Source organism: Scyliorhinus torazame, chromosome 15, assembly GCF_047496885.1.
Source record: "Scyliorhinus torazame isolate Kashiwa2021f chromosome 15, sScyTor2.1, whole genome shotgun sequence".
NCBI classification, from domain to species: Eukaryota; Metazoa; Chordata; class Chondrichthyes; order Carcharhiniformes; family Scyliorhinidae; genus Scyliorhinus; species Scyliorhinus torazame.
Genome location: NC_092721.1, coordinates 61,708,289 through 61,734,645, shown reverse-complemented (window position 1 = coordinate 61,734,645; position 26,357 = coordinate 61,708,289). Strand labels below are relative to the sequence as shown.

At 51.8% G+C, this 26,357-nt stretch overlaps 1 protein-coding gene across 1 annotated transcript in view; it reads left to right on the top strand.

Annotated features, from left to right (window-relative positions):
- myo16 (myosin XVI) overlaps positions 1 to 26,357 on the top strand; it is an 875,686-nt gene that overhangs the window by 427,134 nt on the left and 422,195 nt on the right. The window contains exons 12-14 of the mRNA XM_072476270.1: positions 8,134 to 8,199; positions 9,535 to 9,662; positions 25,412 to 25,517. Coding sequence (XP_072332371.1) covers positions 8,134 to 8,199; positions 9,535 to 9,662; positions 25,412 to 25,517 — 300 coding nt within the window. The remainder of the gene's footprint in view (positions 1 to 8,133; positions 8,200 to 9,534; positions 9,663 to 25,411; positions 25,518 to 26,357) is intronic.

Sequence of the window (26,357 nt, the reverse complement as noted above, 5' to 3'; positions counted from 1 at the left end):
TGCCGTCCCAGCAGCCCTCATTTTGTACCAAAGCTACTGGGGAACATATCTAGTCTATTAAAGCCTTCAGTTATGATACAACTTTGTCTTTGAGTATAATTGATCGTGCATCATGATGCAAAAATGTGACAGTTAAAACCTTTCGCAGAATAGAATTGTAAGTTAATTATAATCTCTTTATTAAAAATTTAGAGCATGTCCACCATTAGTGCTTAGGCCGCATTGTTCTAACTCTTGATGTCTCGGTGCTTATAGAAACAGAGAAGCTGTAAGGAAATTAAAGATAAATGTCTACCTAATTCACATTCTACAATTATGGAGTTGTTCACTATTTATCGCAATTAATTTCTCATTAATTAGTCCATAGCAGGCTAAAATAGGATGTAAGGAAACGCCCAGCGGGGCAGAGATTTGGGAATTTTATGCAAAAGTCACCTGTTTCTGCCAAATATGCCACACTTACTCTTTCATGTCTCAGATGACTCAAGTGTTAAATCCCAAATTTTATTTTCTGAAAGAAATTTATCTATTTTGCCTTTGAATGTACCCAACACCCTCAAAATCTTTTTGTGATCTGATTGGTGTGGCTAAGAATGCATTTACTAGTTTTGCATCATTGGAAATTCTAGATTGGAACTTCAAGATCTGTTAATATCTATATCTTGAAATGGGATTTCAATCCCAAATGGATTTTGATGAGAATAAGGATTTAAACTTTATTGGTAGTCTTTGGTATCCATTTTTGTCACAGAAGGACACCCTTACCACAATTCCATTATAACTTATTAGAAAGATTTTGGTGAATGCAAATGATTCACATGCCCGTCATTGATTTAGCTAAGGCCCAATGCCAGTTCCTTTCTAAACCGCTCTTTCAAAAGAAGGAACAATATTTTGTTGTCTGTAGTACCCAGTGTGGTGATATACCTGTGAATAATACTGCATACACTCAGATATGCGACCTCCCACCAGCAGGTGGTGTCAGACATCAGTCATGTGACATCCGGCTATCGGCAGTTGGTAGTAAGGCGTACACAAGGACAGTCGCACATCGGGTAGTTTCAGAGCAATCTAGTCTGTATAGCATTCTGTATGTTATTCTTCCACGTGTTAACTAATAAATCATCATCCTAAGTAAGTCAGCAGCAGTTCTATTTGAATCATTGCAAGGATAAGACAGCAGAACACAACACCCAGCATGGCCATCCCTTTGACTATTATCTGGAACCAGACCAGTTAAACCCAGTGGTGTTACATATGACACACTTACTACCTACTTCTTCCTAGAGAACCACAAAGGGTGGAATTCTCCCATTTTGAGACCAAGTGTGGTGGTGGCTGGCTCCAGTAGCGCCTGTCCCGCTGACCAGAATGGGGGGATCCAACACCAGATTCTGTGCTGAAATCTCATCTATTATGCACAGGTGAGTTCCGCTCCGGTTTCTTGGTGGGCCGGCAGCTGATTCGTCCACTTGCCCTCAGCTGGTGGGTTTGAAGGTCCCGGTGCCACATTTAAATAGCAGCCCAGCACCCTCATATCATTGTCTCCAGCCCACGTGTCTTCACCAGACCCTGCAGATGTCAGCCACCCAGAGGCAAAAAGGCTCGCAGCCTCAAGAAGACTTCTGTTCCTTGATTCAACAACTCCCCTTCGAGCCCATCACCTGCCCCTCTTGGACATATACCCACCGTATCTGAAGTCTTCATCCATCCCTTTGCAGTAAACGATGGGTGTCCCTTTGATCTCCTTATTTATAAGCTTCTAATGAAGCCTTGTTGGGGTCCAGCATCCCTCCCCTCAATCTTCATCCTGCCTTCCATTGTTCATGTTCTTCAGCCATCTCCTTGCCCCTTTGCATGTTATCCTGAGCCCACCCCTTTTCCTCCCTTTGAACTGCTCTCCTTCCACATTACCCTCCTTGTCTTTGTGAGAACATTGAAGAAGCTTCATATCATGATTACTTGTACTTCGGCATATCTATGGACTGAAGAGATTGGGGGATGGGAGAGAGACTGGGAGGAGGAGAGAGACTAGGGGGAGAGAGAGAGAGAGAGAAAGACTGGGCGGGACATAGAGATTAGGGAGAGAGAGACTTCAGGGACAATAGTTGTCAACACGTCAGCTGATTCCACCAAATTCCACCCAGTTCATGTACATATGCACTCTGGTGCCAGTTAACTATAGGTGGTTCCAGCCTGAGTTAGATGACAACATATTATTGCCAGCTGGTGACTCGGGATCCCAACTGGATTCTCAGTTGTTCCAGTAGATATTTGTCAGGCCCTGATTTGTCCAGTTACAGATTTCAAGTGGTTTCATCTGTTTTTCCATCTTGGGTTTGTGGGTAATAAGTTTGAATCAACAGATTTTTATTTTAGCAGTGGAACTAGAGTCCGAGTAGCATTGAAACAATTGTAAATCACATTCTGCTGGCCTTGTTTCCTCGTTTACACATTTACACCTCTAACATCTTAGTCATAGAGTTTTTACAGCATGGAAAGAGGCCCTTCAGCCCATCATGTCTGCATCAGCCATCAGGCACCTATCTATTCTAATTCCATTTTACATCACTTGGTCCATGTGAGGATTCTTTGCTACCAGTCCGGATGAAATGATCAGTCGAACACCTCGTTACTTCAACGTATACTTTATTTCATGGCCAGGACTTGAGCACTGTACATCAGAGTGTCTACAGATGCAAGTCGAAGTTAATACAGCAGACAATTACTTATATAATAAAATGACAATGTTTCCTTCCCAAGGACAGCCCCTTTAGAGGAGGCCTGAGAAATACAGCATTCTGTGGCTCTCAGCTAAAATATAGTTATCTGTAGAATTAGAAACGATTCCCAAGGCCGTGTTTTGTTACTGCAACTGTCTAGCGCAAAAACATAAGAGATAACATGAATTCCATTAGACCAAAAGTTCTGTTTGACATTTCATTTTCCCATCAAGCTTGATTCTAGATCCAGACTAAAACTCTGTTTGATATTCTATAGCTTGAGCCATATTTTCACATAGACTTGTGTGCTATGATGTTTTAAGAACTCACTTAAATGCTTCTTAAATGCTGTGAGGATTCCTGCTCTACCATCCTTTCAGGTAGTGAGTTCCAGATTCCCAACACCCACTGGCTGAAGATGTTCTTTCTCAAATCCCCTATAAATCTCCAGTTCCTTACTTTAAATCTATGCCCCCTGGTTATTGACCCTCTACTAAGGGGCAAAGTTTCTTCCTGTCTACCGTATCCATGTCCCTCATAATTTTGTACACCTCAAAAAGGTCCCCCCTTAACCTTCTCTGCTCTAAGGAGAACAACCCCAACTTAACCAGGCTATCTTCATTGCTGAAACACTCCCACCCAGGCAATATCCTGATGAATCTCTTCTGCACCCTTTCTAGTGCAATCACATCCTTCTTATCGTGAGGCGACCAAAACCGCACACAATCCCCTAGCTATGCCTAACCAGCGTTTTATACAGCTCCATCAAAATCTGCCTGCTTTGATATTCTATATGTCGGCTAATAAAGGCAACTATCTCATATGCCGTTTTAACCACTTTATCTACCTGTCCTGCTGACTTCAGGGGTCCATGGACATGCACCCCAATGACCCCTGTCCTCTACTTTCTAGATTCCTACCGTTCATTGTATATTCCCTTGTCTTTTTAATCCTCCCAAAATGCATCACCTCACTTTTCAGTGTTAAATTCCATTTGCCATTATTCTGCCCATCTGACCAGCTCATCTGTACCGCCCTGTAATCTAAGGCTGTCCTCCTCGCTATTTACTACACCACCAATTTTAGTGTCATTTGCTAAATTACTGATAATAATCCTCACATTTCAATGTAGATTATTAATATACACTACAAATAGCAAGGGACCCAGCACTGATCCCTGCGGTACACCACTGGACACAGGCTTCCAGTCACAAAAACAATTTTCAACCAACACCCTCTGCCTCCTACCACTAAGTCAATTTTGGGTCCAATTTGCCAAAATGTCCTGGATCCCATCGGCTCTTCTTGGTCAGTCTCCCATGTGAGACTTTGTCACACGTCTTACTGAAGTTCATATAGACTACATCAACTGCACTGCCATCAACTAGTTCGCTCCTCAAAAAATTCAATCAAATTTCTTTTTTGAAAAATATTTTATTGAGGCATTTATATATTAACACAACAAACATAATCTCAAATCAAATCAAGCCAACAGAGCTGCAAATAGCCAATTCAACAAAATACCCCACCAACCCGCCGCCCCACTTCCTAACTCCCCTGCCTCCCCATTTTAACCCCCCCCCCCCTGCACTGCTGACATCTTAACGTTTCTCGAAGAAGTCGATATACGGCTGCCACCTCCGGGCAAACCTCTCCATAGAAACCCTCAAGGCGAACTTTATTTTTTTCTAACCTGAGAAACTCTGCCACGTCACTCACCCACACCCCCGGTTTCGGGGCCCCCCCGAGTCACTCCATTCCAACAATATCCGCCTCCGGGCTACTAGGGAGGCAAAGGCCAAGACATCGGCCTCTCTCGCCCCCTGGCCTCACGGATCTTCTGACACTCCAAAGATCGCCTCCTCTGGACCTGGGACCACCTTCACCTTCAGGACCATCGACATAACATCAGCAAACCCCTGCCAGAATCCCCCAAGCTTCAGACACTCCCAAAACATGTGGACATGATTCACGGGCCCACCCGCACACCGCCCACTCCTATCCTCCACCCCTTCAAAAACCCTGCTCATCCTGGCCACAGTCATATGTGCCCTGTGCACCATCTAAAACTGAATAAGGCTAAGCCTAGCGCACCATGACGCTGCATTCACTCTCCTCAGGGCATCCTCCCACAGCCCAGCCTCCATCTCCCTACCCAACTCTTCCTCCCACTTGCGCTTCACTACCCCTATCGGGGCTCCCTCCCAGTCCATCAGTTCCTTGTAAATTTCCGACACCTTCCCCTTTCTACCCCTATTCTTGCCACCATCTTGTCCTGCCTCCGAACAAAGTCCGTCACCTGCAAAAATCGGAACCCATTCCCGACGGGCAACTCAAATTACTCCTCCAACTCCTCCAGGCTCGGAAAGCTGCCGTCATTGAACAGATCCCAAACCGCTCAATCCCTGCCCGCTGCCACCATTGAAACCCCCTATCCAGCCCCCCCTCCCCCCCCCCCCGGAGCAAACCTATGATTCCCGCAAATCGGTGCACAACCCAAGGCATCCTCCATTCCCAGATGCTGCCCCCACTGGCCCCACACCCTGAGGGCCGCCACCACCACCGGGCTTGTGGAGTATCTGGCCGGCGAGAACGATGCGGCATTAACAGTGCCCCCAAACTCATGCCCCCCCCCCCCCAAACCCTGCTCTAGCAACATGTTCTTCATCCACAGGCCTTCACCCACCCAAAACATTCCTGAGACCACCGCTTTCACCCTCCTAAAAAAAAGCCTTAGGAATAAAAATTGGGAGGTTCTGGAACACAAACAGCAACCTCAGGAGAGGACCATCATCTTCACCGATTGCACCCATCCAGCCAATGACAGCAGGAGCACATCCCACTTCCTAAAACCTCCCTTCATCTGTTCCACTAGCCGAGCCGAATTTAGCTTATTTAGCTGCTCCCACCCCCGCGCCACCTGAATGCCCAAGTACCGAAGGTTCATCCCCCACCACCCTAAATGACAACTCCCCCAGCCTCTTCTCTTGCCCCCTCGCCTGGATCGGAAAGACCTCGCTCTTCCACATGTTCAATTTATACCCTGAGCACCATCCAAATTCCTCCAAAATCCTCATAATACCCCAATGCCTTCCAACGGGTCCGAAATATAAAGCAGCAGGTCATCCGCATAAAGTGAGACCCTATGCTCCACCCCTCCCATACTATCCACTGCCAATCCCGTGCTGCTCTCAGCGCCATTGCCAGTGGCTCGAAAGACAAGGCAAAGAGCAGTGGGGAGTGTGGACACTCCTATCTCGTCCCCCGGTGCAGCCTGAAGTATTCCGAGCTCACCCGCTTTGTCTGCACACTCACCACCAGTGCCTGGTACAATAACCAGACCCAGTCCACCCTGACAGTCAGCTTTATACAGCCTGAACAGTGCATCCCTGCTCTTGGAATCTAGCCCTCTCAACATGAATATTAACATTGCATTTGCCGTCCGAACTGCCAACTAAACCTGCACGTTAGCATTTAGAGAATCCTGAACTAGGACTCCTAAGTCCCTTTGTGCTTCTGATTTCCTGAGCCTTTTCCCATTTAGAAAATACTCTATGCTGAGTATACCCTGACTGAACCCAAACCGCCCAAGTACCTCCCACAAATAATTCCACTCCACCCGATCGAAGGCCTTCTCTGCATCCATGGCGACTACACTTTGTCCGTCCGGACACATCATTATAACGTTCAGTAACCTCCTGATGTTGGCTGACAGTTGCGTCCTCTTAACGAACCCCGTCTGGTCCTCCCCATCACCCTTAGCACGCAGTCCTCAATTCTTGAGGCCAAGATCTTGGCCAGTAATTTGCCGTCATATTTAATAGTGAAATTGGCCTGGAGGATCCTTGTCCTCCTTTAAAATTCAATCAAATTTGTTAGACATCATCTCCCCATGACAAAACCTATAATTTATACCACACATGCGCGAGGCAACGATCATCTCCAACAAGAGAGAATCTAGCCATTGTCCCTGGACATTCAATGGCCATCGCTGAATCCTCTACTATAATTCCCGTACCAGCCTCCCCGAACAGGCGCCGGAATGTGGCGACTAGGGGCTTTTCACAGTAACTTCATTTGAAGCCTACTTGTGACAATAAGCGATTTTCATTTCATTTCATTTGATTAATCCTTCATGTGTTATCCCAATAACCCACAATAGAAATAGCTAAATATGACTATTCATTCTGATTCTCTAAGACCTTCACCAATCTTCAGTTGTGGCAAGTGATCAGGTGAAGTGTGTAGAAATGCAGAACCTCCCCAAATCTTGTCAAAATATGAACAAATAATAATTTAACCAATTATAGAATGAACTATAACTTTGAGCAGTGATAAAGGCATTGTTGAAAATTCAAAAGGGTATTGGATCAAACCTTAAATCTGTGGATAAAGTTGTGTGAGTTGACAAAATTAAAAAGCCTTAATTTGAAACCTCAATGCTATCCAAAATGGCAGAAAATCATGTTCCGTATAATGTCACCAACTTTTTCAATGGATTCCTAAGATTTCTATTGTGCTTGGTCCATACATTAACATTGTCAAATACTGTATTTTAACAAAGTACAAGAAAAGTACAGCACAGGGACAGACCCTTTGGCTCTTCAAGCCTGCGCCAACCATGCAGCCCGTCTAACCTAAAACCTTTTACAGTTCTGGGGTCCGTATCCCTCATTCCCATGCTATTCATGTATTTGTCAAGACGCCCCTTAAATATCACTATTGTACCTGCTTCCACCACCTCCTCCGGCAGCAAGTTCCAGGCACCCACTACCCTCTGTGTAAAAACTTCCCTTGCAGATCGCCCCTAAACTTTTGCCCCTCGCACCTTAAACCTATGTCCCCTAGTAATTGACTGCTATCCTGGGAAAAAGCTTCTGACAGCACGGTAGCATTGTGGATAGCACAACTGCTTCACAGCTCCAGGGTCCCAGGTTCGATTCCGGCTTGGGTCACTGTCTGTGCGGAGTCTGCACATCCTCCCCGTGTGTGTGTGGGTTTCCTCCGGGTGCTCCGGTTTCCTCCCACAGTCCAAAGATGTGCAGGTTAGGTGGATTGGCCATGATAAATTGCCCTTAGTGTCCAAAATTGCCCATAGTGTTGGGTGGGGTTACTGGGTTATGGGGATAGGGTGGAGGTGTTGACTTTGGGTAGGGTGCTCTTTCCAAGAGCCGGTGCAGACTCGATGGGCCGAATGGCCTCCTTCTGCACTGTAAATTCTATGATAATCTATGATGACTATCCACTCTGGCCATGCCCCTCATGATTTTGTAGACATCTATCAGGTCGCCCCTCAACCTCCGTCATTCCATTGAGAACAATTTTAACTGATTTTCTTCTGCAGGATCAGACGTCACCTTTCACAGGTCACATTTGGCTAGTCGTTAAAAGTATTGACTTATTTTTTCAGACTTGCATTGGACATATTTTGCTGCTGGTGAATCCATATAAAGAACTTCCAATATATTCCACCATGGTAAGTACTATTTCTTAATGATTGAAGTTATAAAATGAAGCAAATGTTTTGAGTTATCCTTCACTGCATAGGACCTCGCTGGATTGGGCACAGATCAGTCCATTTTGCACAGAAGTCAGCAAGCACAGTTTCAATGCCCTCCTGATTTAATTTTTCTCAGATTAATATTGGGAGCAGCCATGACTTACAGGTGCTACGAGCGCCCATGACTCTCCAGCCTGAGCTCTCACTGAGAACGAGTCCGAATTGGGAGTCTCAATTTTGACCTAATAAATATAGTTTTATTTTTCTCTCCACGGTATTGGGTAAAGTCGGCATTCAGCCGCTTATCACTTGCTGATCTGCATATTATACCATCAGTCTTATTGGCTTGCATGGTGGTCATCCTAACCAAAATTTATGTTATGATTTACTGGAATACTCATTTGCGTACATTACAGCAAACATAGTGGCACTCCACAGACCTCATGCGCGGCATGACCAATGATATGTCCTCAGAACCTTAGGTAGAAATATAAAAAGTTCAGAACTGACATTCCTAGAATAGAATTTACAGTGCAGAAGGAGGCTATTCGGCCCATCGAGTCTGCACCTCACTCAAGCACACACCTCCTCCACCCCACCCCCTTAACCCAGTAACCCCAATTAACCTTTTTGGACACTAAGGGCAATTTAGCATGGCCAACCCACCTAACCCGCACTTGTTTGGACTGTGGGAGGAAACCGGAGCACCCGGAGGAAACCCGTGCACACACGGGGAGAACGTGCAGACTCCACACAGACAGTGACCCAAGCCGGGATTCGAACCTGGGACCCCGGAGCTGTGAAGCAACTGTGCTAACCACCAAGCTACCGTGCTGCCCATTTGCCTTGGATCCCCTGCTCTTCCTCTATAGTAATGATGAACTTCCAGTGGGACTGCAATGACTGCAACTCCAGTAACTTCAATGAAGTTACTGTGAAAATCCCCTAGTCGCCACACTACAGCGCCTGTTTGGGTACACAGAGGGAGAATTCAGAATGTCAAAATGACCTAACAGCACATCTTTCAGGACTTGTGGGAGGAAACCGGAGCACCCGGAAGAAACCCACGCAGACACGGGGAGAAAGTGCAAATTCCACACAGACTGACCCAAGCCGGGAATCGAACCTGGGACCCAGGAGTTATGAAGCAACTGTGCTAACCACTGCTACCATGCCCCCCGAGTGCTTGAGTGCATGCCAGTTGTAATTATCACTTCATTCTTTCCCAATCGAAGCATGCATGATAATATTTCCCTGGGACAGAAACACAAATGCTGAACTCTGTATTGTGTGTCCACTTTTGTTTTGCAGATCACTGAGCTTTATCTGAGTAATACAGCGAAGCTGTGCTCCTCACTCCCACCCCACATATTTTCCTGCACTGAAAGAGCCTATCATATGATGATACAGGAGCAAAGGTCACAGTGCTTCATCCTCAGGTACAGTTCACACATCTTTAGTTATGATTCAGTCTGTACCCTGAGAACCACTTTTAGCAAAAGTTATAAATTTGAATTTCTCCCGTTTGGTCGTCATTCTTCTTTGAGTTATTTTAAGCTCCCAAGCCTCTTTATCCTCTCAGAAATAAGCAGCTTTATTGTTTACAACAACAAATAGCATCAAAGCTATCCTGTGGTACAGTGGCTATCCTGATCAGTTTATTCACTGTCCATCATGCAAATTTGCAAATGGGTTAAAGGCTGGCACGTTTGGACTTGAAAAGTGTCCACCTTGAAAGGCATAGTATCTGAAAAATTAGAACAGCAGGTTAAACAAGCCATTTCACCCTGCCACTATGCAGCAACAATGTTAGTAGTATTTTACATGTATGGATATTGCCATACATCAAAAAAGATATTCTGCCTACCACACAATTGGGCAACATCTTTTAAAAAAAAAAAAAATATTTTTATTAAGAATTTTTCAACAATATTTTCCACCTTACAAACAACCCCCCCCCGTAACAAAGAAAAGAAGAAAGAGAAAGAGAACTCGCGTGGCAAGACATGAACATGGCAAATCAATAAGATACAGAACTTCGTACATTGGATTCCTCCCGCACCTGTCAGTTTCCGGATCGTTCACGTGTTTTCTTACTCAAATGCCCCCCAAAGGAACCTCCCTTCCCCCTCCCCTCCCCCCCGCCCCCCCACGAACGATGTCCCCCCCCCCCCCCCCGGGTTGCTGCTGCTGCTGTCCGACTTTCATCTAACGCTCCGCAAGATGGTCTAGGAACGGTTGCCACCGCCTGTAGAATCCCTGCGCAGACCCTCTCAAGGCAGACTTTATCCTTTCCAACTTGATAAACCCAGCCCATATCATTTATCCAGGCCTCCACTCTGGGGGGGCTTCGCCTCCTTCCACATTAGCAAGATCCTTCGCCAACCCTCCTCTATCTCTGCTACGCTCCAAGAACCCCCTCCTTACCCGTGGGGTTTTGCGCGCCCACACAAATCCCTGCTTACCCTCTTAAAAAAGGCCTTAGTAATCACAATTGGGAGGCATTGGAATGCAAAAAGAAATCTCGGGAGGACCACCATTTTAACCGGCTGTACCCTACCCGCCAGCGAGAGTGGCAACATGTCCCACCTTTTAAAATCCTCCTCCATCTGTTCCACCAACAGCGGCAAATTAAGTTTGTGCAGTGCCCCCCAGCTCCTAGCTACCTGAATCCCCAAGTATTGGAAGCTCCTTTCCGCCCTCCTCAACGGTAGGTCATCTATCCCTCTTCCCTGGTCCCCCGGATGGATCACAAAGAGCTCACTCTTTCCCACATTGAGCTTATAGCCCGAAAAGTCTCCAAACTCCCGTAGGATCTGCATTACCTCAACCATCCCCTCCACTGGATCCGTCACATACAGCAACAGGTCGTCTGCATACAGCGACACTCTATGTTCCTCTCCCCCTCGAACCACCCCCTTCCATTTCCCCGACTCCCTTAACGCCATGGCCAAAGGTTCAATTGCTAATGCGAACAGCTGAGGGGACGGGGGCGCCCCTGCCTCGTCCCTCGGTACAGCCGGAAATACTCCGGCCTCCGCTGGTTCGTGACCACACTCGCCACCGGGGCTTTATACAGGAGCTTAACCCAACTAATAAATCCACCCCCGAACCCAAAGCTCCTCAACACTTCCCAGAGATACTCCCACTCTACCCGATCGAAGGCCTTCTCCGCGTCCATGGCTGTCACTATCTCCGCTTCTCCCTCCACCGATGGCATCATTATCACATATAGAAGCCTTCGCACATTAGTGTTTAACTGCCTACCCTTTACGAATCCTGTCTGGTCCTCGTGAATCACCCCCGGGACACAGTCCTCAATCCTCATGGCCAACATTTTTGCCAGCAACTTAGCATCTACGTTAAGGAGCGAGATCGGTCTATACGACCCACATTGCAGTGGGTCCTTATCCCGCTTCAAGATCAAAGAAATTGTCGCCTCCGACATTGTCGGGGTTGGGTCCCCCCCCCCCCCCCCCTCCCTTGCTTCATTGAAGGTCCTTACCAGCAATGGGGCTAACAGGTCTACAACTTCCTATAAAACTCCACCGGGAACCCATCCGGCCCCGGGGCCTTCCCTGCCTGCATGCTCCCCAGTCCTTTCACCAGCTCCTCCACCCCAATTGGCGCCCCCAAACCAGCCACCTCCTGCTCCTCCACCCTTGGGAACCTCAATTGGTCCAAGAATCGCCGCATCCCCTCTTTTCCCCCTGGGGGCTGGGACCTATACAGCTCCTCGTAAAAGGCCTTAAAAGCCTCATTCACTTTCCCCGCACTCCGCACCGCAGTTCCCCTGCCATTTTTGATTCCGCCTATTTCCCTCGCTGCCATCCTCTTACGGAGCTGATGTGCCAGCATCTGACTTGCCTTCTCCCCATATTCATATATCGCCCCCTGTGCCTTCCTCCACTGTGCCTCTGCCTTCCCTGTGGTCAACAGGTCGAACTCTGTCTGGAGACTTCGTCTCTCCCTGAGTAGTCCCTCAACTGGAGCCTCTGCATAGCTCCTGTCCACCCTTAAAATCTCCGCCACTAACCTCTCCCTTTCCCTACCCTCTCTCTTCACCCTATGAGCCCTGATGGAGATTAATTCTCCCCTGACCACCGCCTTCAGCGCCTCCCATACTACTCCCACCTGCACCTGCTCGTTGTCGTTGACCTCCAGATACCTTTCGATACACCCCCGCACCCTCCCGCACACTTCCTCGTCTGCCAGCAGTCCCACATGCAACCTCCACAACGGGCGTTGGTCCCTCTCCTCTCCCAGCTGCAGTTCCACCCAATGCGGGGCATGGTCTGAAATTGCTATGGCCGAATACTCCGTTCCCTCCACTTTCGGGATCAATGCCCTGCCCAGAACAAAAAAATCTATCCGGGAATAGGCCTTATGGACGTGGGAGAAAAATTAAATTCTCTGGCCAAAGGCCTGGCAAATCTCCACGGATCTACTCCCCCCATCTGGTCCATGAACCCCCTAAGCACCCTTGGCCGTAGCCGGCCTCTTCCCCGTCCTAGATCTAGAGTGATCTAATGCTGGGTCCAGCACGGTATTAAACCCCCCCCATTATCAAGCTCCCTACCTCCAGGTCTGGAATACGCCCTAACATCCGTTTCATGAATCCAGCATCGTCCCAGTTCGGGGCATATACATTCACCAGTACCACCTCCGTCTCCTGCAACCTACCACTCACCATCACGTATCGGCCTCCCTTGTCCGCTACTATGTTCTTGGCCTCAAACGACACCCGCTTTCCAACCAATATTGCCACCCCTCTACTCTTCGCACCCAGCCCCGAATGGAACACATGTCCTACCCATCCCTTCCTTAACCTGACCTGATCTGCCACCTTCAGGTGTGTCTCCTGAAGCATGACCAGGTCTGCCTTCAGTCCCTTTAGGCGCACGAACACTAGGGCCCTCTTAACCGGCCCATTTAGGCCTCTCACATTCCACGTGATCAGCCGGATTGGGGGGTTAACCCCCCCCCTGCTGACTAGCCATCTCCTATCTTAGGCCAGTCCCATGCTCGCGCCTCCCGCGCCCTCCAGTCCCCCAGGTGGGGAACCCCCGTCCCGACCACCTCTTCCATTTTCAGTTCCCCCTCGGACAGCAAGCCTAAAAAAAATCCCCCCCCCCCGCTAGATCTACATCTAGCTATTTTGCTCCCCCCATATTACTTCCGTGAGTCAGCTGACTTCTGCTGACCCCGGCTTCCCTTGTCTTCCCGTTGATCTCCCCATGTGGGTGTCTCTCCTCCTCCTTACCTTCCTCCATCCCCTCCCCTCTTTTTTTGGGCGGGGGAAAAGCCCGCGCTTTCCTGAACCAGCCCCGCCCCCTGTGGCGCAGCTCCTGTTGCGGCCCTTATCCCAGTTCCCTCATCCCCGAGTCTCACCTCCCTCCAGCACTGACGCCCACATTCCCCATCATCGTCATCTCGTCTACAGAAAAGAAAAAAGGAATTTTGGAATTTTAACCAGAACTCTACCCACATCCCCATCCATCATCCCACCCATGAAATATTCTTTGCCCATATTTACAACCCCAGATACAACCGACATCTCCCCCCACAACCCCATCCCCTCAGTTCGAGTCCAGTTTTTCCGCCTGAATAAAGGTCCAAGCCTCTTCTGGCGTTTCAAAATAATGGTGTCGGTCCTGATAAGTGACCCACAGTCGCGCAAGCTGCAGCATGCCGAACCTGACTCTTTTTTTATGCAGCTCTGCTTTGGCCTGGTTGAAGCCAGCTCTCCTTGCCACCTCCGCGCTCCAATCCCGGTAAACTCGGATCACCGCGTTCTCCCATCTACTGCTCCGTACCTTCTTGGCCCATCTCAGCACACTTTGTCTGCGAAGCGATGGAACCTTGCCACTATCGCCCTTGGCGGCTCATCGGCCCTGGGTCTCCTCGCCAGGACCCGGTGGACCCCTTCCAGCTCCAGGGGGCTCGGAGAGGCCTCCGCCCCCATCAGCGAATGGAGCATCATACTCACGTACGCCCCAGCATCAGCTCCCTCCACTCCTTCAGGAAGACCCAGAATCCGGAGGTTCTTCCTCCTCGACCTGTTCTCCAGGACCTCAATTCTCTCGGCCCACCTCCTGTGCACCGCCTCGTGTGCCTCCATTTTTACCGCCAGGCCCAGGATCTTGTCCTCGTTGGTATTCACTTTATCATTCACCTCACGAAGCTCCACCGCCTGGGTCTTCTGGGTCTCCCTCAGCCCCTCGATCGCCAACAGCATTGGCGCCTACACCTCCTTTTTCAGCTCCTCCACACAGCGCTTGAGGAACTCCTGCTGGTCTGGCCGCCACGCTGCTCGCTCTCCGCCCTCCGCCATCTTGCTTTTTTCCCCTCGTTTTGGTCCCTGCTCCAAGGCCTCTTTCCTTGTCGTGCCACCGCTGATCTCTGCCATATATTGTAAGGGATTGATTTTTAAAAAGCTCCGCTGGGGCTCCTCTGGAGAGCCCGAAAGTCCGTTGTCGCGGGAGCTGCCGAAACGTGCGGCTTAGCTCCGCATCGCCGCAACCGGAAGTCCCAATTGGGCAACAACATGTATGAATTTCAATGCTGGTGCAATGCTCGATACATAGGCAGTGCACCTCAACGATTACTGAACTCAACTAGATGGGTGGGGGTCCTGGAAGGCAGGGAGTTGCTCTTAGGGCCCAGGGGGGGCCTGAAAAAGGGGGACCACCAGGGACCCCATAGCGAGGCGTCCTCACTTGGGGGGTGGGAGTTAGTGCCCATGTGTTGGGGTGTGAATTGCCCATGGATGGGGGGTGTGGGGACCCACAAGCTCACTCAGAGATCAGGGCACCTGTTCAAAATAGCGGTCCGATCTCATAGCGCTCAAGTGTCATTGAATAGCGGTGGGAACTCAGCGGCAGAGCCGATGGGAAATTCCCTGTAAAACCCGCCACAAATGAAATCTTTTGGGAAAATCGGGCCTCTAGTATCCCTCAGCAGAACCTCTTTTTTAGTCCCAGCTATGTCATTGGTACCGACGTGGACCATAACAACTGAGCCCTTTTCCTCCCACTCCACATTCCTCCTCAGTCTGGAGAAGATGCCCCGAACCATGTGATGCACAATCAATTACTCTCGAGACAAGGTGAGTCATAACTAAAAGGCTTTAATCAGCTAGAAGTGTTCCCCAGCAGCTTCGATACAGAAAGTGAAGGCTGCTAGGACGGCATCGGTTCTTATACTCCGCCTCTCAGGGCGGAGCTATGTACATCAGCCAATGGTAGACTCCTGGGTCTAGCCAATGGTCATCCACCTCTCAGGTACCGCAATACCTGGTATTACCACACCATGGCATCGGGCAGACGCTCACGCTGTCAGTGCCTGACAATAGTGGCTGAATTCTCCATTCTGTTGACGCCGCCGTGAAAACTGTGGAGTTTCATGACGGCGAGATCGGGTCCACAGCTACAGCGATTCAACAGCTCCCAAGGGGCTAGCACGGGTGTATCGTGGAAAGTGTTCATGGTGCAGCAATCAGTCGATCGGGTGGCCTGGTCGTCCTTCTGGAGCGTCTGGGCTTCGGTGGTGATCCTGATGGGGGTCCCGGCGGTTGCGATTCCGGGAACGTGGTGTCATCCTCCCAGGCAGCTTTGTCACCCCTAGGCGGCGCTGTTGGGGCGGGAAGTGGGCAGGGGGGAGGGCGCCTGTAGGGGGCGTCGGTGCTTGTTCGGGCCTAGGCAGGGGCGGCGGGACTACTGACCCTCCGGTCAGGTGCTGCGGGGAGGGTGGGGGTGGGGGCACTGGTGCGGGTGCGTGTGGGGCCCGGGCGGGCGCCAAGTCCTGAAGGGAGACCGTGTCTTGGCGGCCGTCAGGGAACACTACATAGGCGTACTGATGGTTGGCGTTCAGCAGGTGGACCCTCTCGACCAACGGGTCCGACTTGTGCGCCCTCACATGTTTCCAAAGCAGGATGGGTCCGGGTGTCACTAGCCAGGTTGGGAGCGATGTCCCGGAGGAGGACTTCCTGGGGAAAACAGGGAGACGTTCATGAGGTGTCTGATTTGTGGTAGTACAGAGCAGCGACCGGATGGAGTGAAGGGCCACCGGGAGGACTTCCTGCCAGCGGGAGACTGGGAGATTCCTGGACCATAGGGCCAGCAGGACAGTTTTCTAGACCGTGCTGTTCTCCCTTTCTACCTGCCCGTTTCCCCGGGGGTTGTAACTGGTCGTCCTGCTCGAGGCGATGCCTTTGCTGGGCAGGAATTGACGCAGTTCGTCACTCATAAAGGAGGACCTCCTATCACTGTGAATGTATGCGGGGAAACCGAACAGTGTAAAGATACCCTGGAGGGCCTTGATGACGGTGGTTGTGGTCATGACTGGGCATGGCGAATGGGAACCGGGAGTACTCGTCAATCACATTCAGGAAGTACGTGTTGCGGTCGGTGGAAGGGAGGGGGCCTTTGAAATCAATGCTGAGGCGTTCAAAGGGACGGGAAGCCTTTATCAGGTGCCCTCTCTGGCCGGTAGAAATGCGGTTTGCACTCCGCGCAGATTTGGCAGTCCCTGGTGACGGTCCTGACCTCCTCGATGGAGTAGGGCAGGTTGCGGGTCTTGATAAAATGAAAGAAATGAGTGACCGCCGGGTGACAGAGGTCCTCATGGAGGAATCGGAGGCGGTCCACTTGTGCGGTGGCACAAGTGCCGTGGGACAGGTCATCAGGAGGCTCGTTCAGCTTCCCCGGACGGTACACGATTTTGTAATTGTAGGTGGAGAGTTCGATCCTCCACCGCAAGATCTTGTCGTTCTTAATCTTGGCCCGCTGTGCATTATCGAACATGAAGGCAACCGACTGTTGGTCCGTGAGGAGAGTGAATCTCCTGCCGGCCAGGTAATGCCTCCAGCATCGCCCGGCTTCAACTATGGCCTGGGCCTTCTTTTCGACCAAGGAGTGGTGAATTTCGGAAGCATGGAGGATACGGGAGAAGAAAGCCACAGGCCTGCCCGCTTGGTTGAGGGTGGCCGCCAGAGCTACGTCGGACGCATCGCTCTCGACCTGGAAGGGGAGGGACTCGTCGATGGCGCGCATCGTGGCTTTTGCAATGTCTGCTTTGATGCGGCTGAAGGCCTAGCGGGCCTCCGTCGACATGGGGAAGGTTGTGGACTGGATCAGGGGTCGAGCCTTGTCTGCGTAATTGGGGACCCACTGTGCATAATAGCTGAAGAAGCCGAGGCAGCGCTTTAGGGCCTTGGGGCAGTGAGGGAGGGGGAACTCCATGAGGGGGCGCATGCGCTCGGGGTCGGGGCCTATGACTCCACTTCGCACTACGTAGCCTAGAATGGCTAGACAGTCGGTGCTAAACACGCATTTATCCTTATTGTAAGTCAGATGAAGGATTTTCGCGGTCTGGAGAAATTTCCGGAGGTTGGTGTCGTGGTCCTGCTGGTCATGGCCGCAGATGGTGACGTTATCGAGATACGGGAACGTTGCGCGTAAGCCGTACCGGTCAACCATTCGGTCCATCTCTCGCTGGAAGACCGAGACCCCGTTCGTGACACCAAAGGGAACCCTTAAAAAGTGATAGAGCCAGAGCCGCCCATCTGCTTCGAAGGCAGTGTACTGGCGGTCACCATTACGGAAGGGTAGCTGGTGGTAGGCAGACTTGAGATCCACCGTGGAGAAAACCTTGTATTGCACAATCCTATTCACCAGGTCGGCTATACGGGGGAGAGGGTACGCATCCAGCTGCGTAAACCTGTTGATGGTCTGGCTGTAGTCAATGACCAACCTATGCTTCTCCCCGGTATTTACCACCACTCTTTGAGCTCTCCAGGGACTGTTGCTCGCTTCGTTGACCCCTTCCCTCAGCAGCCTCTGGACCTCCGACCTGATAAAGGTCCAGTCCTGGGCACTGTACTGTCTGCTCCTGGTGGCGACAGGTTTGCAATCCGGGGTGAGGTTTGCAAACAGGGAAGGCGGGTCGACCTTAAGGGTCACGAGGCCGCAGACAGTAAGGGGGGGTATAGGGCCGCCAGATTTAGAAGTCAGGCTTTGCAGATGGCACTGGAAATCCAGCCCAAGGAGGGTTGCTGCGCAGAGGTGCGGCAGGACGTATAGACGGAAATTGTGGAATTCCCTGCCTTGGACAGTGAGGTTTGCTAGGCAGAACCCCTTTATCTCCACCGCATGTGACTCGGAGGTCAGGGAGATCCTTTGGTTTACGGGATGGGTGACAAGAGAACAGCGCCTTACCGTGTCGGGGTGAACAAAGCTCTCCATGCTCCCAGAGTCGATCAAGCACAACGTCACGTCACCATTGATGGAGATCGTCGTTGTAGCTTTCGCAAGCGTCCGGGGCTGACTCTGGTCCAGAGTCACCGAGGCCAGCTGCAGTAATGGAGAGTTCTGGTCGGGCAGCGTGTAGTCGGCTGTGGTGGGGGACTGCAGCCCCATCCAAGATGGCGTCACCCATGGGTCGCACATGGAGTCCGGGGATGAAGAAGATGGCGGCGGCGAGTACAAAATGGCGGCGCCCACCCGTCCAGCGTGGTGGCCGGTGGGCAAAATGGCCGCGCCTGCGGATCGCACGTGGCCTGAGGATAGGGGGTGGCGGTGAGCGCTGGGCGGCTGGGGCCTGAAAAGGGGGGGGTGCCGATAGTCGCTGGAGACCGCGGCCACGGCGCGGACCTGGCAGACCCCGACATAGTGGCCCTTCTTGCCGCACCCTTTGCAGGTGGCGGTGCGGGCCCGGCAGCAGAGGCGGGGATGATTCGCCTGCCCGCAGAAGAAAAAGCGTTGTCCGGCGGCGGTAGCAGGCTGTCTCGCCGCACAGGCTTGCGGGGTCAGGGGAAAAGTCTGAGGGGCTGCCGCAACGGGGTGCCACGCAGCCCAGGGGGCCGCCGCGCGTCTGGGAGCAAAGGCCAGCGCGTTTTTATAGGCAACGTCCATGGACCACGCCAGGGCCCGTGCCTCAGTAAATCCCAGGGTGTTCATTTCTAGGAGCCTTCAGCGGATATCGGGGGAGGTCATACCCGCCACGAAAGCATCCCTGATCAAAAGTTCCGTGTGCTCGTTTCCCAAAACTGACAGGCAGTCACAGTTTCGGCCCAGCACCAGCAGCGCCCGGTAGAAGTCTTCCAACGTTTCCTCGGGGCTTTTCCTCCTAGTCGCCAGCAGGTGACGAGCGTAGACCTGATTCACAGGGCGGATATAATGTCCTTCTAGCAGCTCGATCGCTGCAGCATAATTTTCCGCCTCCTCGATCAGAGGGTAGATCCCAGGGCTGACCCGCGAGCGTAGAAGGTGCATCTTTTGTCTTTCCGTTGGGGTGCCGGCGGCCGTGTCGAGGTAGCCCTTAAAGCACGCCAGCCAAAGTTTGAAGATAGCAGCAGAGTTGTCCGCGTGGGGGCTGAGCTGAAGGCACTCCGGTTTGATACGGAGATCCATCCTTCCAACTGAAGTTGTAGCAGATTAAATTGATGCGCAATCAATTACTCTCGAGACAAGGTGAGTCATAACTAATAGGCTTTAATCTGCTAGAACTGTTCCCCAGCAGCTTCAATACAGAAAGTGAAGGCTGCTGGGATGGCATTGGTTCTTATACTCCGCCTCTCAGGGCGGAGCTATGTACATCAGCCAATGGTAGACTCCTGGGTCTAGCCAATGGTCATCCACCTCTCAGGTACCGCAATACCTGGTATTACCACACCATGGCATCGGGCAGACGCTCACGCTGTCAGTGGCTGACAATAGTGGCTGAATTCTCCATTCTGGAGACTAAGTGTTGACGCCGCCGTGAAAACTGTGGAGTTTCATGACGGCGAGATCGGGTCCACAGCTACAGTGATTCAACAGCTCCCAAGGGGCTAGCACGGGCGTATCGTGGAACGCCACAATCTGGTGATGGAACAGCAGCTGATTCGTGATTGACACCCCGCCGCGGCTGGACTTAATGCGTTCTCCCCCTACCACTCACAACCGTCACAGCTGAACATAGCCGCAAAGAGAGCAGTGCCGTGCTTCCGGGACGCCGAACTCGAGACACTCCTGGACTCCGTGGAGGAGAGGAAGCTCGTGCTGTACCCCGTGCCATGTCAGAGGTCATCTGGCACCACCGTTCGCTGTGCCTGGGCAGAGGTGGGTGCTGCCGTCGGGGAGGTGCCCGGATTGGAGACCAGGGTGAGTATCCAGCACTATGCCCCTGGCAGCAAGCACCCTAGCCCGTGACCCGGACACCCACCCCCCTCCAGGGGATGGACGGACCCCCACCCTGACCCACATGCCAGCACCCATGCCAACCGCAATGGCCATGTGCCCTGGCCACTGATGCCTTCATCTACCCAACCCCTAGGCTGCATGCGTCAGAACGTCTAACACTGTCGTTGTTTGTGTTTGCACCCCCTCCACCATGGACAAGACCGCGCACAACCACCGGGAGCCGGAGAAGACCGGAGGGGGACCACCAGACCTGCGTCCCCTCACCGTGCCCGAGCAGAGGGCACTAGACATTGTTGGCGATCGGGAGGACAGGGAGGTCGTCGATGCGTAGACCGGCAGCGCACGATGAAGTGAGACCACCTGCCTGGTTGCGGGTCCCCATGACTAATGTGTGCCCACCACACACCCCAACCCCCCACACCTGAACCCCGCTCACCCCACACCCCAACCCCGCTCACCCCCGTCTCGCAGTCTAACCATACATGCTGTCTTGTGTCTTAAAGGACCAGCCATGAATGGGGCCGGCTCAGCCGCGGCCCAACGCTCCCAGCCAACGCTAGAGCCGGTGCTCCCAGACAGCTGAGCACCGACGGGGAGTGCATCCGGAACACCAGCCCTCTGCCCGAGGCCCAGAATACCCCGGAGTTCGGGTCAGAGGAGGACACAGTTTTTCTGTCACTGCTATCTCCAACACTGTCCACCATCTCAGAGACTATCACCTCGGTTGGGCAAATTAGTGAAGAGGATCCTGAGACACTCACTGGTGCGCACCAGGTAGTCGATCTGATACAGCAGGTGGGGGTAGGAGCAGTCGAGGTGTCGGACGGTCGGAGGGCAGTCCGGGCACAGGAACCAGCTGCTGCCCAGACGGAACCCGGGCTCCTGGAACATCCAGTCCCTCCCATAGTGCAGGTGCAGTCAGATACCCCGGGACGAGAGGAGGAGATGACAGTCGGCTTCCAGCACCTGCAGAATTATGTGGTGGAGTGCATCCCCGTGCAGGAGCAGGGGGTGGTGCCGGTCATGCGTGCCACCCAGGCCGACACTGTATGGGTGGCATCCACGGTGGAGGAAGTGGGGGCGACGGTGTCGGGCATGGGTCAACGTTTGCAAAGCCTGGGGCATTCTATGCAGGCGGGGGCCAAGGTTGCCTCTCACAGGCAACCATGTGCCGGAGCCAGCTGGACATTGGAGCGGCGCTCCTCATTGTGGACCAGTCACAGAAGGCCATTGCTGAGAGCATAAGCGGCATTGCCCAGGTGCAGGCCGGCATCGCACAGACACAGAGGGAGATGATCCAGTCATGGAGGGAGGTGGCCCACTCACTGGCTGTTGTGGCACAAACCCTCAGGATGGTGGCAGAGTCACAGACGGAGATGGCCCACTCTCTGTGCTCCATAGCCGCGAAAGTGCAGACCCTTGTCGAGACCAGAGCGGGCCTCCAGGACTGGCAGCGCCAAGTGGCGGGGAGGGGGGTGTAAGGGGGAGGTGGGAATGGCTCCGCTCGCACCCCTGTCCATTGGGCATCCCGGGAGAGGAGGAGGTGCTGGAGCCCGTGCCAGTGACTCCTGCAGAGGATGTCCCGGTACACCGCAGCACCTCGCCCCCCCCCCCCCCCCACCCCCACCCCCCGCATCCCCACACCCCTCCTCTCCCTGGTGCATCAGGTGGGCAGCAGTCAGAACAGGGTGGCACCACGCCACCCAGGACACTCGAGGAGCAGCCGGACCCATCCAGCCGGGTCGCCCCAGGAGACGTGCACCAGGATACCCTCGGCACAGGCAGGAGTCACAGCAGGCCACCTCCACTCCTGCTGTATGGTCTGAGGAACCACAGAGGTGTAGTGGTAAGGCAAGAAAGTTAGACATCAGTTAAGGTGGCATGGGTGAAGGGCACAGCTTAGATATAGTGGCTAGGGCACAGACTGTATATACCTCTTCACATTAAACACCTGTTAACACCGTTAAAACCAGCCTTGGTGCGAGTCTCGTGGGGGTGGGGCGGCGAGCGATGGCCATTGGGAGTGAGGGGTGGTGGACGAGGGAGGCCCAATGGGTGGGCCATGTAGCCCCCCCCCCACTCCCCCGACCGTCCCCAGCACCCCTTCCCCAGCGACTCGACAGGACCCTGTAATGGACTGGCCAGTTTGCATGCAGGGATCACCTAGGTGGAAGTTGCTACTATGGGCATGAGTCAGACATTGTCTAATGATGTTGAGCATGGAGCTCATCGCAGAGCGGGCTGTCATCATCCTCCATCCCATGGACCAGACCCGCTGCCACTGCCAATCCAGTGCCACCGGCTCGTAGTGCCGCAGGTATATATAACAGAGTGGGGTGTGCATGCGGGTGTTCTGATGGTGTGGGAGGTGAGCGTGGTCAGTGGTGTGGGTGCTGAGGGTGTTCGGTGGTGAAGGGGTCTGGTATTGAGGCGTCTGTGCCCCTGGCCAGCAGCCCTCCTCCCTCTAGTTGGTGAAACGTGTCTGAATGAATGTGTCCCATGCGCGCTGGCCCTGGCGATACCGTTGTGATGCCTCCCGTGCCTGGCCAGCCCCCATATCCCGCTCATTGTCCCCCTCACCTTCATCCTCCTCGTCTGACTAGGACTGCCCTTCCTCCTCATCGTCCTCCACCACATCGACCCTCTGCTGGGCTATATCGTGGAGGACGCTGCAGACCACCACAATGCGGCCGACCCTCCAAGCCTTGTACTGTAGGGCCCCTCCAGAGCAGTCCAGCCACCTGAAGCGCATCTTCAGGACCCCAAGGCACCTCTTGACCACACCCCTGGTCACACAATGGGCATCATTGAGGCGGGTCTCCGTGTCACTCTGTGGTCTCTGTATAGGCGTCATCAGCCACAACCGCAACGGGTAACCCCTGTCACCCAGCAACCAGCCCCTCAGCTGGTTGGGGGGGGGGGGGTCCTTGAACATGTCCGGGATCACCCCTCCCTCCTCTCTCCCGACCCTGGAAGCACCCCCCCCCCTCCCCCCGCAGAAAGCACGTTCAGTGTCCGAGCCAGGAGCCCGCAGTCCCCCCATGCCACCTTCTACCTCCTCTCTCAGCCGCCTCAGCCAGCACGCCAGCTTGACGATTTTTTATAGGACATTAGAAACACGCTGTCAGGAAGTCGGCCCATCTGAGGCGCAGAATCGCTGAGGCCCCGGAGAATGTGTCGTCACAGCCGATAATGAGATGCATACTGTACTTCCGGGCCGCACGGCGGGTGCCGCAATTTCAGCGACTTTGGGGTCCAGAGAATGCCGATTCGGCGTGAGGCCCGATTTCGGTGTTGGAGCCGATTCTCCGGCCGATTGCGTTTCCCGATTTTGCCGTTATCCCACGGAGAATCCAGCCCAGTGTATCCATTGTCCTTTACATTCCTTTTTACTCCTGCCACCAGAGTGGCTCCCTACACAATCGTGCCGGAGTCAGATTGCTCACTACAAACCTCAAATATCTCAAATCACTTGGACATTGGAAGGGAGTGATGTTCCTCCATTGATAACTTCTGGGTCTCTATCACTCGCAGTTGCACCCTCCTGTTCCTGACCATGGACCAAATCAGGAGTACATAACCTAAGGGGTGTAACTGCATCCTGGAACAACGTGTCCAGGTTGCTCACATCACACCTTATGCATCACAGTATCCAAGAAGCTCAGACTCCAGCTCATCAAGTCTGAGCCAAAGTGCCTTGAACTCTGAAGATGTGGATACGCTGTTCTCTGCCACTGACAGTGTGAGGCACGATAACTGTGTTGCCTGCCTGATGCCAGGGTTAAGGATATCTCCTCTGGGCTGGAGAGGAACATGGAGTACAAGGGAAAGGATCAAGCTGTTGTGGTTCACGTTGGTTGCCGTGGATCACACTTGTATCCAGCAGCTCCCCCATGATACAGTTGCAACACATCACCTGTCCTGCCATCGTTATTGTGCGTTGTACAACTAATTAGACTTCAAGTTTAGAAATATCACTCAACTATTACCTGCAGTTAAATTAGGTAGTTTAACTAATTTCAGTTAAAACTTCAATGCAGAATTTATATCTCCCCAGTACCAGTTTAAACTACTGCCCTTGTTTAGATGGATAAAAATCTTTAAAGTCAGCAACCAATGTTCTACTTGCTCACCTAATTAATGTCTTAAACATTCACCAGCTACCTGAGGCTGAAAAAACCGATGGAGGGCGAGATCTTCCAGCTATTCACGCCGGCGTATCTTCTGGTCCCGGCGAAAGCGTATCGCCACCATGCTTTTCCCGGCGGTGTGAGGTGGATTCAAAGGAAATCCCATTGACGGCGGCGGGACCTGAAGATCCTGTCGCCGGCGAATGGAGAGCTGCCTCCTGCGTGGGGAGGCCAGAGAATCTCGCCTCTAAAATGCAACACATCTTCCTTCTGCACCAAATGCCCAACTTGGCCGTTGTTCCTTGCTGCACTGTCAGGCAATTTCTATTATTCTACGTTTTTATCTCACTTGCAGTTTTAATGATCCAAACCAGTCTGACCGTAAATCTAAATGAAAGCTTTAGAAAAACTTACTGGAGAAATCCCCCCTGCACTCATTCTTCTTCGTTCACAGTCCTCTTTATCTCCATTCTGTGCCCCCCCCCCACTCAACAAGAGTGGCAAGGAGAAATACAATAAAGAAGCAATTACTTTTACTGAACCGTCAATAGTTGCCTTCAAAGGTTTTTTGTTAATCTTGCTGTTTTGGAATTGCGTTCCAAAATGAGTGAAGCTGAGCAGTGAAACGCTGATTTTCACCCACGTATCTCAGGCCAGTTTACATTGATGGGGTGGTGATTCTGAAGAAGACATCTGTGCCACTGAAGGAATTAAACCCCAAGGTGCAATCATAAGTGACTGAAGGTGGAACTAAATTGAAAAGCTCCCGTGTCATTTGTCTTGAAGCTGTGTTCTGTTCAGTCTGTTCTCTTTGCTCTGGTGCATTTGATGAGCTATTAAGATGGATTTGGCTCATATTGACTTTTCTTTTTGCAGTGGCGAAACTGGATCAGGGAAGACAGAGGCCTGCAAACACATTGTAAAGCACCTGGCATGCAGAGCTGTGACCACTGAGTGTGTGCTTGAAGCAAAGATTAATCACGTAAGTAGGGTAATCAATCACATGGCAAAAGAGATCTTGAAATCCACTGCAGTAATATGGCTAATAGTTAATGGTATTTTGCTGCTCACAACTTAACAAAACCAAAGCCAAAATATTCAGACTCATCAATTGCTCTGAAATGAGACTCTGTCCCCAGCACCTTGCGTCACTTGATAGGACACTCAGATTTCACAATACATTGTGGAGTTCACCTTACAAACTTTGCTCTGCTATTGATATCCAGCCTTTATGAGTAATCTGCATAAAGTGAATTTTATAAATGATTTAGATTTGTCTTCTCCACAAGGTAAAGGTAACAACTTATTGTTGTCTTGTGCTACACAGGAGAATGCTGTGTTCATGTGCTTTTCATCTTCTACTTCTCTACCCTGTATATTAGAGGTACAGAATTGACAAGTAGGGAAGTTATGCTGAGCCTGTATTGAACCTCGGTTCGACCACATTTAAAGTACTATGCACAGTTCTGGTCATCATATTATGAAAAAGAGAGAGGCACTGGAGAAGGTGTAGGGAAGATTTGCAAGGATGATACTGGAAATATGCGGATATCCATATCAGGAAAGGATTGTCTGGCTGTGTCTCTTCACTTGGGAATGTGCCCCAAAAAGCCCACAAACACCAGGTAACTGTGGGCAGCACGGTAGCTTGGTGGTTAGCACAGTTGCTTCACAGCTCCAGGGTCCCAGGTTCGATTCCCGGCTTGGGTCACTGTCTGTGTGGAGTCTGCATGTTCTCCCTGTGCCTGTGTGGGTTTCCTCCGGGTGCTCTGGTTTCCTCCCACAGTCCAAAGATGCGCAGGGTAGGTGGCTTGGCCATGCT